The sequence below is a fragment of the Eublepharis macularius genome, chromosome 8 (genome assembly GCF_028583425.1).
Source record: "Eublepharis macularius isolate TG4126 chromosome 8, MPM_Emac_v1.0, whole genome shotgun sequence".
In the NCBI taxonomy this organism is placed as follows: Eukaryota; Metazoa; Chordata; class Lepidosauria; order Squamata; family Eublepharidae; genus Eublepharis; species Eublepharis macularius.
The window spans coordinates 85,654,425-85,669,871 of NC_072797.1; the positions used below are offsets into that span (position 1 = coordinate 85,654,425).

General features: G+C 46.1%; 1 protein-coding gene across 2 annotated transcripts in view; it reads left to right on the plus strand.

Moving 5' to 3' along the window:
• Positions 1-15,177, plus strand: part of MFSD14B (major facilitator superfamily domain containing 14B) — a 66,517-nt gene extending 51,340 nt beyond the window's left edge. For both annotated transcript variants that reach the window (XM_054987090.1, XM_054987091.1), the window contains 2 exons: positions 9,499-9,656; positions 13,588-15,177. In XM_054987090.1, coding sequence (XP_054843065.1) covers positions 9,499-9,656; positions 13,588-13,791 — 362 coding nt within the window. In that variant the 3' untranslated portion in view covers positions 13,792-15,177. The remainder of the gene's footprint in view (positions 1-9,498; positions 9,657-13,587) is intronic.
• The last annotated feature ends 270 nt before the right edge of the window (positions 15,178-15,447 follow it).

The following is a 15,447-nucleotide window of genomic DNA, read 5'->3' on the forward strand; positions in this document are numbered from 1 at the left end:
CCTATTTATAAAGTTCCTACATAAGGACCTTCCATCCTTTAAAAAATCCTGGGGAGTAGATGAATTGCGTTTGATACGCAATAACTGTCCATATGGGATATTCTCTTTCAAGTGTCTAGGGTGAAAAGAGTGAAAATCCAAATATGAATTGCGGTCAGTGGCCTTAGTAAACATTCTTAGCTTTACCTTGCATGAGGAGTGTCTATATGTAATAACATCCAAAAAATCAATGTGTTCTTTGGCGTAACGCCAAGTATATCGGACATTCTGATCCCTACAGTTCAACCAGTTGCAAAAGGGCTCTATCTGGTGTACATCAGAAAACAAAAAATAAAGGTCATCTATATACCTCCGGTAAAAACGAATGTTACTCCTGAAGGGGTTAGCCTCACTCATAATGTGAATCTTCTCCCACCGGGCCATAAAGAGGTTGGCGATGCTCGGTGCGGTCGAGCATCCCATGGCCACACCATTCTTCTGGAAATAAAATTGGTCCTGAAACTTAAAATAATTTTTCTCTAGGACTAAATCCAGCATTTGTAACAAAAGTGGTACCGATAGGGAACATGGAACACCTGTGCCTTGTCTAAGTGATTCTTCAACAACTCCCCTGGCGGCCTCGTGAGGAATGATTGTATAAAGGGAATTCACATCCATTGTTAAGAATACTACATCCTCTTCCAACGGAAAATCCTCTACTTGATTAATAAAGTCCTTTGTGTCACACAGCAAATAATCTATCTTCATCACGGACGGTTGAAGAACCTAATCCAAAAAAATAGCTAAAGGTTCTAATATAGAACCGCAGCCCGACACGATTACTGAATTAAGACCAATTTTTGAGTTATAAGAAAGGTGCATAAGTGCTATTAACCTTCGCGGGTTTTCCCTCTTTACCTGGCTTATTTTGGCGAGGGCAGCCCCCTTTTTTGTGTCTGTGGGCCACCCCAGCAGATACCCACATACAATAATAGAAGGTACAGGTATTAATATAAAACATACCTCTATTTGTAGATCAGGATGGGCAGCCCAGGTGCTACTGGATTCTTGCTCGGTGTTTGTAGAATTATTTGAGAGAGCCAGTTTGGTGTAGTGGTTAAGAGCACGGGACTCTAATCTGGAGAGCCGGGTTTGATTCCCCACTCCTCCACAAAGCCAGCTGGGTGACCTTGGGCGAGTCACAGTTCTCTTGAGCTCTCTTAGCCCCACCCACCTCACAGGGTGATTGTTGTGGGGTAATAATAACACTTTGTAAACCGCTCTGAGTGGGCATTAAGTTGTCCTGAAGGGCGGTATTATAAATCGAATGTTATTAATGTTATTATTTCTCCCTACCACGGATGAGCCTTGGGTATTTGGAGTGATGGGGAGGGCTTCTTTCTCTGCTGTCTTCTCTACTTTCTCTGCGAGTCATAGTAGTTCAGACAAGAGATTGGGATTGCCAGAGAGCAAGTTGGCTCTGCAGAAAGAGGATTAAAACCACCTACTACCTATTGTGGCAAGCTTGCTGTTTTCCCAGATGGTTGCTGTGGTGGTGGTGGTTTTGCTCTTCCCTCTGGCCAGCTTGCTTTCCTCCAATCAGCTGGGACGTGAGTATAGATAGGGGGGGGCATTGAAGAGGATTGGCCTTTTTTTCATATGTGGCACCAGGCTCAGTTCAGGGAAGCTTACAGCTTTACCCATTATCCAATACCTCCAGCAGTGGCTGCTTCAAGATACAAACCACCAGACTACCACTAGGTCTACTGGGCAATGACAAAAAACAGGTTCCATGCTGGGGAATGGTATTCAGAAGAGCCACAGTTGGCATGTTAAGGAGCCGCATGTGACTCCTGGTATATATAATTTAATAGGTATCTTCTTGTAAAATGACTGTAGTTTTTAATAGATGACATAGAATGGGAATGGAATGTTGGTTTTGACAGAAAATTATTCTGTGTTTTAATGCTGAGTGTAAAAGTGTGCAAGATACAATGGGGGGAAAAAAACCCAAGTGGGATTTTTTGGGGGGTTAAGTAGCCTTGGAAAGGCCCTTTGTGTAGTTAGAAAATGAACGTTCATTGTCTGTTTTCTGTGCAGTCCTACATGGGACTGTGCATGCTCAGGCCTGCCGATCGGACATTTTTCTAGCTAAGTCTGCTAGGGGGCGCTTGCCTCCCAGAGTGCATGAACGAGACTTCCCGCCAAAAAGGCACTGGGAGGCGGTGCCCCCAATCCTCCAGTTCCTTTTTCACCACCGGTCGAGAAGGTTCTAGTTTTCAGCTCCGCTCATTGTGATCGCGTTTAGGCCGCAGTTGGTGAGATCTCTATGTTATGGCTGATACAGCCCTCTTCAAAAAGTGCGCTACCAAGATGACGAAGACTGATGGTCACTCTATTTGTCCGGAGTGCCTGGGGTAGGCCCACAACGTCCAGACATGTGAACACTGTAAAAGTTTTACCCCTAAGGCCAGGGCAGAAAGAGCCAAGCAGCTCAAGGCTCTTCTTTGGGAATGTGCAATGAAAGTATCTGATGCTCCCAAGATTCTTTCCCCCGCGTCATCGGGGACTGCAGCGATTCAGGCCCTCAAGAAAGCTGCCTATCTCCAGCCTTGGATCCATCACCCATCATGTCAATCGACGGTGTCCCCAGATCTGGCTCGGAACGAACCTCGACTCCAGGGTACAGAGCCACAGGTTCCGATGGAGATGTCTCAGATCCACACCCTGGTGAAGTCATCAGCAGTGTCAGATCTGATTCCTGCGATTGCTCCTAAAAAGAAGATGAGGCGATTAGAGGAGCGCAAAGAGACCACTGGATCGAGTTTTTCAGAACCAAAGAAGTCTCGTCCGTCTAGTTTGGAGCCCAAGACTCCAACGAAATCGGATCTGAAAGGATCGAATCTGAGGCCCTCAGATCCAACCAGATTGGAGTCAAGGTGCTTGGAGTCGAAGCGCTCGGAAGCAAAAGACTTCTTGGTGGAGACAGCTAGACCTGTTCACAAGAAGGCTATATGCATGACCAAACACTTGAAGCCGACCTCTAGAACCACACCGAGGACTCCCGCTCCTAGATCAGCTTCCCCTTCGTACCGTTCGGCTGAGGAGGGCGAGCTACAGGAGGGCTTTTCTATCCGACAAACCCTGGCAGTTGGAGAGTGAATTCCGTCATCGGGGCTTGACAAGATCCGACCGGTCCCATCCAAGGCTGTCCAGGTATGGCGTGGACCTCGTGGAGCCTTATTGCATGCACTCTATTGCTTCAGGGTTCAGTACTTTTGAGGAACACAGAGGGGCGAGATCACCATATGAGATCCCTGAGTCTGCTATGTCATACCATTTGTTAGATAGAAGCAGGGAGCAGAGTCTCAGCCCAGTGTCCGATCCATCTCCCTATGAGATCATTGTTGGTTCCGGTCAGGTTTCTCCCACCGAGGACTACTGCATGTATATGGAGCAGCTCCTCAGGATGACCTGCTCCTTAGAGATTGAGGGGGCTGTGGTAGACCGCAAACCCAAAGATAAAATTCTGAAGCACATCTACTCTGGGAACCCCTCTACAGTGGTGTTCCTGATTATCGAGGGGTTTGTGGATCTTATTAATGTGGTATGCGAGAAGCTGCTTCAAAGCAACCCACCTCCAAGAGGTTGGAGGGCCTCTACAAGATGAGAGAGGACATTTGCTCCTTCCTCTTCCAGCATCCCCCTCCTTCATCCCTTGTAATGGAGGAGATGCAATCACCAGAGTTCCTACCATACTCCGTCAGGCAAGGAGAGCTGAAAGTTAGACACCCTAGGCAGGAATCTATACTCCCCAGCAGCGCTAAACGTTAAAATTGCCAATTATACGGCTATCATGGGGGCTTACCAGATTTTTCTGTGGAGTCGTCTCATCCTTCATAGACAAGATTCCCTGGGATCAAAAGGTACTGGCGAAGATCATCCAAGAGGAGGCGCTAAAACTCTCCAAGCAGCAGATTAATGTGGGCTGAAATTCTGTCAAAACATCTGCAAGAGCACTGGCATCTTCAGTTGTCCTCCACCACCACGCCTGGCTGCGTACTACAGCCTTACCTTTGGAAACAAGGAGCAAGATTGAAGACCTGCCATTTGAAGGTGCCACTCTGTTTTCTACCAAGATGGATGATTACCTCTTTCAGAAGAGGAAGGATCACTTAACCCGCCTATTCCTATGGTGTACTCCCCAAGTATCTGCCAAACCTGCATTACCCTTATTGTCAACAACGCCTGGACCAACAACCTTATCACGGGCAGTCTGCCAGATACCAACCGTATCCTCAGTATGGTTTTCACCATCAACAATCCCATCAGGGACAGTTTCAGAGGTGACGCTTGTGGCACACAGAACCAGCAACCCCCCTCCAATAAGGAGGCATCCGGACAAAAGCAATTCTGACTAGAATTGGAACAATCTGTTGTTTGGGGTGAGAGGCTGGCAAATTTCTTCCCCACTTGGGAGGAGATCACCTCTGATAGATGGATTTTTAAGTGTTATTCAGTGTGGTTACAAATCTGAATTTGAACATTACCCGCCTCAGACTCTACCTAAGACTGTGCCATGCTCCTCATTGGAGGAATTGCAGGCAGAAATTAAGCACCTCTTGGGCAAGGGGGTAATTCAGCAAGTCTCCAGGGGAGAATCCTGTTAGGTTTCTATTCTAATATGTTTCTGGTTGATAAGAAAGCTGGGAGTACGAGACCTGTATTGGATCTCAGAAGGCTTCACAAACACATTCGGCAGAGGAGATTTAAAATGGTGACGCTGAACATGATGTTTCAGCTTCTCCCTCAGGATACCTGGTTTGCCATCCTGGACGACTGGTTACCCTTACCTGAACAACTGATGTACGGGGTCTGAGACACAGCCCCCGGCCTCGCCGGGAGAAAGCAAGGGGAGGCAGCCGGGAGGGGGCTGCCCTGCCACCCCAGCCAGGCCCAGAGCCTGCCCACCCCAGGGGAAAGGGGCGAAGGGCCAAAGCCCCAGAGGGCTAGAGGGTGCAGGGAGAGGCCAGCTAGTCCCATCCTCCAGGGGGAGGATAGGGGGCTGAGCAGAACAGAGGGAGAAGGCAAAGGCAGGAAGAATAGGGACCCAGCAGCAGCCTAAACAGAGCCCTTACCAGCCAAGGAGGAGAAGCAGCCACAGCAGCTCAGAGCCACGCCCCAGCCTCCACCTCAGCTTGAAGACAGCAACTTGGCTCAGGAGATGCTCAGAACCAAGCTCCTCCAGGTGGAGCTGCTGAAGGCATTCTGTGGGAAGAGCTGGGCAGCCAGCCAAGGGGCCACAGCTGGGCCTACCTTCAGTAATCAGCTCAGCCAGAGAGGCCTGGCAGCCAGCCAACATGACACAGCTGTTGCTGATCCAGGCAGCCCAGCCAGCTACCCCGGCTGTAGCAGCTTGAGACGGCTCAAGCCAATGCTGGGAGGCCAAGGAGGGGTGTGGCCTGGCAGGCAGGACCTGCAAGGAGGGCGGGGTGGTGAGAGAAGGCCCTATAAAGGCTGGCTGGGAAGAGCTCTGGGGTGGTGGATGTGAGTAAGGAGCGATGGCGTGGAGTGAGAGTGGAGCAGTGCGAGAGCAGAGGCTTGGAGGAGAGTTCTGGGAGGAGGAGATGACTGAGGGCGAAGGGGGCGAGCAGGCCAGGTTGAGCAGGCCAGCGAGTGGACTGAGAGGGAGTCTGGGTGATGTATACCGCCCCTCCTTCCACGGAGCAGGGTCCTGCAGCATCCCTGGCACCCCTCTGACGTCAGGGCCGGCCCAGCCGGCGCCCCGCCCAGCGGCAGTGGCGGCAAGCCCTGACAACTGATACCTGGTTACCCTTACATGGAGGACTGGTTGGTCACTGCTTCATCCGCTGAAGCCCTACAGGAGTTTGTGGCACTCGTAGTTAGTGCGTGCCAGAAATTGGGCCTGCTTATTAACTTTAAGAAGTCCTTCCTGACCACCTCTAGGAGAGTTCAGTTTATCAGGGCAGTGTTAGATGGTACGGTGAACAGAGATTTTCTCCCGATAGAGCGGTCCAGAAGGATTTCTGGTCTTGTGAGACGTTTTCAGCACTGTAGGTTTCAGTCCGCCCTCACCATCCAAACCCTACTGGGACTAATGGCAGTGACGTTTGTCACCCCTTGGGTGAGATTACACATGCGGGTGCTCCAACTATCGTTTTTGTCTGTACATGACTTTGAGGCTCAGGGTCTAAATAGGAAATACTCCATCCCCAGATGTGTTGTATGTTCTCTGTCCTGATGAACTGAGGAGGTGAACTTATTGAGAGGTATAGTTTGGGGCCCCACGGGTTGATGTCTCTATTTCTACTGATGCCTTGACTTCCGGGTGGGGGGCCCATTGTGGGGCTCTTACTCCACACAGGAGGTGGCTTGCTCATGAGAGACAGTTGCATATTAATGTTTTGGAGTTGCGTGCCATCCGTTATGCCCTTATAGCGTTCGCAGATACTGTTCAAAACAAGAACGTTCAGGTCTTAACAGACAACTGCACAGCCATGTTCTATTTGAACAAACAGGGAGGCACCACGTCCAGAACTTTGTGCAGAGAAGCCATGAGTATATGGAACTGGGCTGTGCCCAGGGGTGTCTCCCTACAGGCTGTTCATATCCTGGGCACGGTGAATATGACAGCAGACACTCTGAGCAGACTGAGATCGGAGAACCATGAGTGGTCTTTGACGAATGTGTATCTGGAACAATGGGGTTATCCAGACGTGGACCTCTTTGTGAGAGAGGGAAACCAGAAGGCGTTGGAATTCTGTTCCAGGGGAGGAATAGGATGCAACTCTCTAGGAGATGCATTTCAAATCACTTGGAGGGGGCATCTCTTCTATGCGTTCCCTCCTTTCCCACTACTTGCTCAGGTGGTGAGCAAGATTCAGGCAGACAGACCAGTGTTACATTAGTGACACCCTACTGGCCCAGACAACCATGATTCCAGCATGTGTTGCATCTCTCCAGGGGGCAGTGTCATCACTTTGGCCCACAACCGGATCTCCTCACTCACAGCAGGGCATGGTTTCACGACCTACCCAGATTGAGGGTGACGGCATGGCTCATAGACAACAGGGATCCCTTTCAGCTAGAGTAGCAGAGGTTGTGCTAAATGTGAGGAGACAAAACATGAGGAAGTCCTATGAGTTTAAGTGGGGGAAGTTTGCACGCTGGGTCACACCTAGAGGGCTAGAGCCCATTTAACTGGCAAATTTCAAACATCTTTCTTTCTTTTGTCACTCAAAGATGAGGGCCTGTACAGTTCGTCCATTAAGGTTTACCTCGCTGCTAACTCAGCCTTCCACCACAGGGTTGATGGCAAGACACTCTTTTCTCACAGCATGTCTAAATCCTTCATCAGGGGGCTGCAGAATTTGTTTCCCCCAGTTAAAGAGATAGTGCCACAATGGTCGCTTCAACTGGTTCTGTCCCAACTAATGTGCCCTCTGTTTAAACCTTTAGCAACGTGTGCCCTTGCAGAGTTATCACTCAAGGTGGCATTCCTGGTGGCCATTACGTCCCGTAGAAGGGTGAGTGAGCTGGCTGCCCTCCGCTCAGATCCCCCTTTTTGTAAGATTCACAGTGGGAAAGTGGTTTTGAGGCCTGACCTTAAGTTCAGACCCAAGGTATCTACTCAGTTTCACATGGTTCAAAACATTGTATTACCCGTTTTTTCCCCAAACCCAAGTTTGGAGTGAGTCCGGGCATTACACTCCCTAGATGTTAGGAGAGTGTTACGTTTCTGTTTGCATCACACATCAGAGTTTAGGAAAGATAAGCGTTTGTTTGTTTGCTATGCTGGACCGAAGAAGGGTTGTAGGGCTTCTGCCCAGTCAATTTCCCATTGGGTTGTTTCTATGATTAGACAGTGCTACGCTATGGCTAACGTACCTTGTCCCCTTGAAGTTCGAGCTCATTCCACGAAAGCACAGGGTGTCTTCTTCGGAGCTTTTGAAGGGCCCTTCCACTTTCAGATACCTGCATTGCTGTCACATGGTCTTCTCTGGACACGTTCATGAAGCACTACGCCCTGGATGTGATGGAGAGAAAAGAGTCAGCTGTGGGACAAGCTGTGCTCCATTCTCTGTTTCAATGAAGAACACTTCCACCTCCAGGTAAGAAGCTTGGGAATCTCCCATGTAGGACTGCACAGAAGATGGACAATGAAAACAGTTGCACTTACCATAACTGCTGTTCGTTAACGTCTTCTGTGCAGGCACATATACCCTCCCTCCTACCTCGCTGTATCCTTCACTACTTACCTGTGGGGGCTGGCGGCTCAGGAGAACTGAAAAGTTGGGAGCATCGCCTCTCAGTGCCTTTTCAGTGGGAAGTCTCGCTCATGGGCACTGGGAGGTGAGCACAGGGCCAGATCTAGGGTTGCCAGTGCCACGCGCATGCGCTCCTGACGTTGCTCAATGACATCACTTCCGTGATGTCATCACTCAGGGGCCGGAGGCGTGTAGTAAGCCAGCCGCTCTGGTGCACAGTGTGCTGCAGAACTGGCAGCAGCAATGCAGGCCGCTGAGTGGAGGCCTGGGAGGCCACCAGCGCAGTTCGCCTGCCTCGCTGATGGGGTGGCTGGCTTGCTGCGCAATCCCTGAGCCCTCTGCTCAGCCGCCCGCGCTGCCGCCGCCAGCTCTAATGGGCTCCCGATGGCTGGCAGCCGCACCCGGCGCCCCCTCTTTGGTGGTGCCGGGGGCAAACTACCCCCCTGCTCCCCATCGATCCAGCCCTGGGCAAGCACTCCTAGCAGACTTAGCTAGAAAAATGTCCGATTGGCATGTGTGCCTGCACGGAAGATGTCAACGAACAGCAGTTACGGTAAGTGCAACTCTGTTTCCCACCACCTAGTGGTGACAATGTCAGGTAAAATACTGAACTATTCTGTATATTGGAACTGCCTGTCTTGTCCTAGCGCTGATGTAAGGATTTTTAAGGAGATCAGATTGTATCTAATTTAGATGGCATAATTAGAGGGGGCAGAGTACGGCACTAGTCAATAATATTATCCATTAGAGCCTGCATGGCATAGTGGTTAGAATGTTGAGTTAGGCCCAGGTTTGAATCCCCCTCTGCCATGAAAGTTTGCTGGGTGACTTTGGGCCAGACACAGTTCTCATTGGGGAGAAAAGCAGGTATAAATAAAGTAAATATTAATCAGCTATTTCACTGTAGAAATTCTACAAGATTTCATTTCGTTTAGTAAATAGTGATGCAGTATTGAAACTTGCCATCAATTAAACTATATGTTGACGACTCAATTAGATCACCCCAATGCAATTAAATACCCCATGCATCTAGTTTAGAAAGTGTACTATTCTATTGAATTAAGATTTTGCAGTCTAGCTATCCATTAATCATAATTAGTACTTGAAATAAGATCAATATGGTGATTATATAATATCCTGAAAGTCATTATATTGCAGGTTTTGAGCTCTTGTGAATCAAAGCAGTAGCGAGTTTTCTTTTTCTTCACTGTTAACTTTAATTTTTGTGCAGGTGTTGTCCAGGGGATAATAACTGGAATCAGAGGCTTGTGTAATGGTCTTGGTCCAGCTCTCTATGGCTTTATATTTTTCTTGTTCCATGTGGAACTTAATGACTTGGCACCTGTCCAGAACTCTGATAAAACAGCATTGCAAGATCCAAGTGATGAGGTACAAGATTGGTCTTTTTTTATTGGCATTTTGGTTTTTAACAATTTACCTTGGTCTTGAAGTAGTTGTGGTGTTAAGTTGTATATGCTACACTGTGCTTGCTGTGTTTTTAGGCAATTTGTTAAACTGCATGATTGACCATAGAATCTGGTGGCATCATACTAGATGAGAAAGCGATTTCTACTCTTCATTTCTGTAGAGTGTGAAAAGATGGAGAAAGTCTAGAAGTGAAAGGACTTTGAACTGGGTCTCCCAGTAACTGGGGCTAAAATTTCTTTGCACTGCTTACCCTAACTTTTGGGATTGCTATGCCCTTGATAGGATTGGATTCTTATAACACCAGCTCTTGTGCTTGATCCTGTTTGTTTTCTCCTGACTGGGCAGGAGGTATTTTTGCCAATTCTTCCCTCTTCTCCCGTAGACAATTGACCCATTACTTTTGTGTCGTTCTGTGGGATCCTCCAAGAGCAGCCCACATTTGGTGGGAGGAGGCAAAGTATAAGGTGGGGCTGTCAATCTCCACACTCATATGGACCCTTTTCGCACTTACGGTTTAAACCGCCATTTATGAGCATTCACCCCGATCGCAGTGGCTTCGGCATTACACCTGTTCATTTCACACTGTCCACTGCAATTTCGATTTGGTGTCTGTGCTTCATTTCAAAACCTCGGTGCAATTTTGGGCTTTTACGGCCTTGCAATTCACGTCACACTTTTTTTAAAAAAATTCAGCATGCGTAGTAATGTTGCAATGTTGGAACCCTTCCCCCCTTTTTGCTGATTGGGCTGTCCCCTGCCCACCAGAGAGGCAATTGGTGGCAGAGTTCTGGGGGAAAACATGTACCACTCTCATTTTTTTAAATCAAGCCAGGAAAGGGTTAAAATGCTGCCGATTAATCTCCTCCCAGGAAGCAGAGGCTTGTTTCCAAAGGGCTGTGCAAAATGCTTGTTTTTTTTCCCCCTCTTTGGCAAAGTCTGAAACATGCCTGGGAGGGAGGGAAAAGCAGCCATTTAATCCTTTCCTGGCTTTTAAAGCCAGGAAGAAAGTGCAGGAACATTACAACGTTGCAACCCATTCTTGTCTTTAAAAAAAAAAAGAATGTGTGTGCATACCCTAAGGGAGGAAGGAGAAAGCAGCTATTTAACACTTTCCTTGATTTTAAAGCTAGCAGGGAATTAGCAGCAAGCTTAGGAATCATTCCTGGCTTTTGAAAAAAAATAAAACAGCATGCATACTGGGAGGAAGGAAACCAACGAAGAAGCAGCTTTATGACCCTCAGCTCGCTTTACTAAAAAAAATGGTGGACAAGGAGTTCAGAGAGCTGAGGAGGGTGAAAGTGGTTAATTCTGCACAAACCAATCAGCTCCCAGGGAAAAGGAGAGGGGGGGGGGGGAGAGAAGCAAAAAGGAGGCAAAAGTGTTCACATTAGCAAAATGCGGGCCAGCTGCCAGTTGGCAGCGAACTTAAAAAAACATCGGGGTATGTCCGCAGGGGGAAAAATCGGGGATACAGCGGACAAAAAGCGGGACTGCATCCCATGACTGCTTTTAAGTGTGAAAACCTTGCAAACATGGGATGTGGAACAGGTACAAACGCGCTCTAAAAACCGAGTGCGAAATGTACCATGGTTGAGTCAGCATCTTTGTTATAGTCTTGTGCTGTAATAATTTTTGCAGGATCCAGATCGTAGCTAGTATCTCTTACATAAGATGCTATGATTTAAAATCTGAACCTAATCGTTCAAGTTGAGCAAGGTTGCCAGTCTTGCACACTTAATTCTAGTTATAAATGCTGGGTTTCTGTATCTATATTTGAAGCCAATTTTCTAATGTTTGTGGAATGTTTCCCACATTATTCCAAAAGTACTTTGTCTTCTGAGGTGTCATTTAGAAGCCTGTGAAAAAAGAGTCTTGAGATAGGCTCTATTTCTTTAAGAGCTCTGGGGCTGTAAGCTTTTGAAAAGTCCAATATTGAGACTAAATGTTTACTTAGCCATTTGTGTATATCATGGCTGGATGATTCATTGTCCTTTCCTGTCATCTCAGTACATTTATTTATTTTTATGCAGTCTCCTTGGCCAGTATACTAGGGGTGTTTTATAATGGGACTGTCAATCTCCACACTGTTATGGTTGAGTCAGCATTTCTGTTAGAGTCTTGTATTGTAATAATTTACAGTTTGAGGCAAATGTTCCCTGTTGAAGCCTGCCATAAAGGCTCTCTTGGGCAAAACATTTTACAAGTATCTACAGTCTTACACACTGTGCTCATCAAGGTTGACATTTACTTATTCAGATCAACTTGAATGATTCTGCTTCCCACAGTATTCTGTGTGGGGAGGTTGTTCGCTGCCGTAGTTTGTAACTTGCATTTCTTTCTTAAATGATGTTTAATGAAATCTTTGGAGGTAGTAGAGAGTGCCCTCAAGTCATAGGTGATTTATGGCAACCTCTGGCGGGTTTTTCATGGCAAGAGACTAACAGGTGCTTTGCCATTGCCTGCCTCTGCCCCTGGTCTTCCTTGAAGGTTTCCCATCTCATTCCATTACGTCTCCTGCAGGGTGTTGCGCTCTGCAGACAAGCAACTCCAGTGGTCCCCAGCCCAAAGGACATCCGTCTGGCCTCAACCAGGGCCAGGGCTTTTTCTGCCCTGGCCCCGGCCTGGTGGAATGCTTTCCTGCTGGAGATCCGGGCCCTGTGGGACCTGTTAACAGTTTCACAGGGCCTGTAAACGGGAGATGTTCCACCGGGCCTTCAGCTGAGTGCCAGCAGGTGTCCTCCTTCTTCCATCTAAGACCACCACTTCTTCTGGGGCTGCCCTCGGCCATCTGCTATGCCCGTATATGGACTCCCAATATTTGTTTAAATAGCCTCCTCCTGGACTATTTTAATGATTTTAAAAAAAATTATTATTAATTTTTTGTTTTTGTGATTTTAATGTATTTTTAAATGTTGTTAGCTGTCCTGAGCCCATCTGAGGAGAGGCTGGGGTATGAATGAATGAATAACCAAGGATGACCCTGCTTAGCTTCTGAGATCTGATGAAATCAGGCTCACCTGGGCTGTCCAGGTCATGGCAATGAAATCCTTAAAAAGTATTATATCCTGAGTTAGCCAGTATCAGCCATTTAAATTTGCATTATGTGCCGTTGTTTAATCTTCTCTGAAGATTGTATCTTCAGATATTAGGGAGGGGAGTGGGACAACTGTTACTGCTCTCCATCTTCTCCTATGCTTCTTTCCAAAGTTCCTGCATACAGTGAGAGAGTCATTCTTGTCTATTCCCACCTCTCTTTTTTAGTCTCTCCCCTGCATATGCTGTTTCCAAATCCTCAGTCTCCCATGAGGGCCCCAGATGCTGCAGAAACAGAAGACAGCATCCATCAGATCTCATCTTGATCTTTGCAGTGTTACTCACGCATGGTAGTCCCATTCTTTTGAATTTGTCACATAGGATAGAATATGGTGGTGGTTCTGGCAATTACGTGCTGTTGTTCCAAGGCTTCTCCTGGTTCCTCCGAAGCATCTCCAGGGAGAGCAGTCTTGCTCAGTTTTGCCATCTTTTCAAGCCAGATGTTCTCAATCCCTGCCTCAGCTCAAGGTGGAAGATGAGCAAGGGCCTGTCTCTGCTTTTAGAGGCGGGAAGATTTCATTGCTTCTAAAGTTCAGTCTTAACAGTTCATACATGTATGCATCATAGAAGGAAGAGAGTGGAGACCAAAAATTTGTGACAGTCAACTCAAAGCTGGCCAAAATTAGCATATTTGTGTTTGTGATGTAAACGAGATAATTCTATTGGAAACTTCGTATGAAGACAGCCCTAAATTGTTAGCCAAGGGTTTTTTTTGTGTGTGGCAATCTCATGGTTTATATTTAGTTTCTCATAAAAGTAAGTACATGATAGGAGCTTATTCTTTTTTCCCCCTCTGCAGAGTGCAATTATACCTGGACCACCTTTTCTGTTTGGAGCATGTGCAGTCCTCCTTGCTTTCCTGGTTGCCTTATTCATCCCTGAGCACAGTAAAGCCAGCAGTACCAGAAAGCACAGCAACAGCATCAGCAGTGTCCAGAGCAACAACCCAGATCGAGGCAGCGATGAAGACATTGAGCCATTGCTGCAAGACAGCAGTGTATGAGAGCTAGATTTTCTTAATGTTAATAGACTGCAAGCAAGCAAAATCCATGCACTGAGCTCCAAAACTGGAACAGGACTTAACTGGAGTGAGCTTTTGAGCTATTGGAAACTTTGCACATTTCACCCACCAATAAGGTAAATTGTCCATTTTGGGCTGGCTGTCAACCACTTCCTGTGTTTTTGTATAACAGTCCATGGTAATTATTTTTCTGTATATGATGTGCAAAAGCCATCAAGCTCAAAATTAAACTGAAAATGTAGAAAGCTGTTTATTGGAAAATGTAATCTTCAAACAGAATTGAGTGCCCGCCCATATGCACTGTGAGCAGGACACAGCCCCTGCCAAAGCAATGAAAGGTTAAGTTTTTCCATTATGCCTGTTTTTCCATTCTGTACTCCCATGTAGCTCTCTTGGGTTTGGGAAAGAATATGTTCTGTATGACTAAGAACTGAAATGTTTCTGATGGATACAGGTTATAATAAAATCCCCGAATCTATATTCTTACTAATACACTGTCTGATGCTGAGTATTGCATTATGGCTGCTAGATGAAATGTCACTGGAGAAATTCAGCCACTGCATAAAAATTGACACTCTCGCTCCTAAGGAATTTAACTTAGAGGCATGTATAAAGGCTCCATTAGGAGCCCACTTAAAGGGCTTAGAAGATTTTCTGCTGATGGAAATCTCTGCTGAGATTTCTGCTCACTGAATGGCCTAGTGTTACTGGTGTGGCCGGTTCAAGCATAGGGACTATTAGTTTAATGCTGAGGCAACTTAACGTTTAACTGTGTGTATTTATTGCATCATTTGTCACTCTTCTGCCTATGAAGCTCTCCCATTTATTTCATTCCTGCCTTAACTGCTATTTAGCGTGCATTTGTTATCCATTTATCCTTTATATCAATTTCCCCCAAAGAATCTCATGGAATTAAAATTATGAAACTCCTTTCGAAAGGAAGCTTTAAAAGACAGTTTAGTTTCTACAAAGTATCATGCTATAATTTTTAGAGGCATTTTATGAAATTGCACAGATTTCTATGTATTTTGCGGCAGTGGAAATGGACCATTACACAACTCTTAAAGTACTCTTATGAATGTTTTATATGTATTGAATATATGTAGATATTTGTAAGAAGTTTTACTTTTTTCCAGATGAGGTACAGTGTAAATCTTGTATTTATAAATGTAATGAGGGTGTTGACAGATATACAGCTTTTATAAAGGATTGTGTATTGACTGAACAAAATTTAAATATATATAATATATATATTTTGAAACTTGTTCCGCCTTAAGCAAGGATAACAAACCTTTTGTACTATGCAGTTTGGTTTTTAAGTTAATAAGCTTCCTAATGCATAATAAATTTGCAACCTATATTATACAAGTTTCATGTGTGGCTTTACTATTTTAGTCTGTGCATCTTTATTCTCCCCTCCCCTACTAAATGTGTATTTAATATTATTTGTAGTATGCAAGCTCTTGACCAATTGGTTGAGCCCCACTAAGCTCTTAGTTTTCTCAATTGACAGGATTGGTATGAATAAAGATAACAAATCATACTCTGGTCTGCTGACAAAAGTTGATCTTTTCATCAAGGGTAAATTTCTTTCAGAATGGCAAGTGAATTCCAGAAAGACTTAAAATATGGTTGATG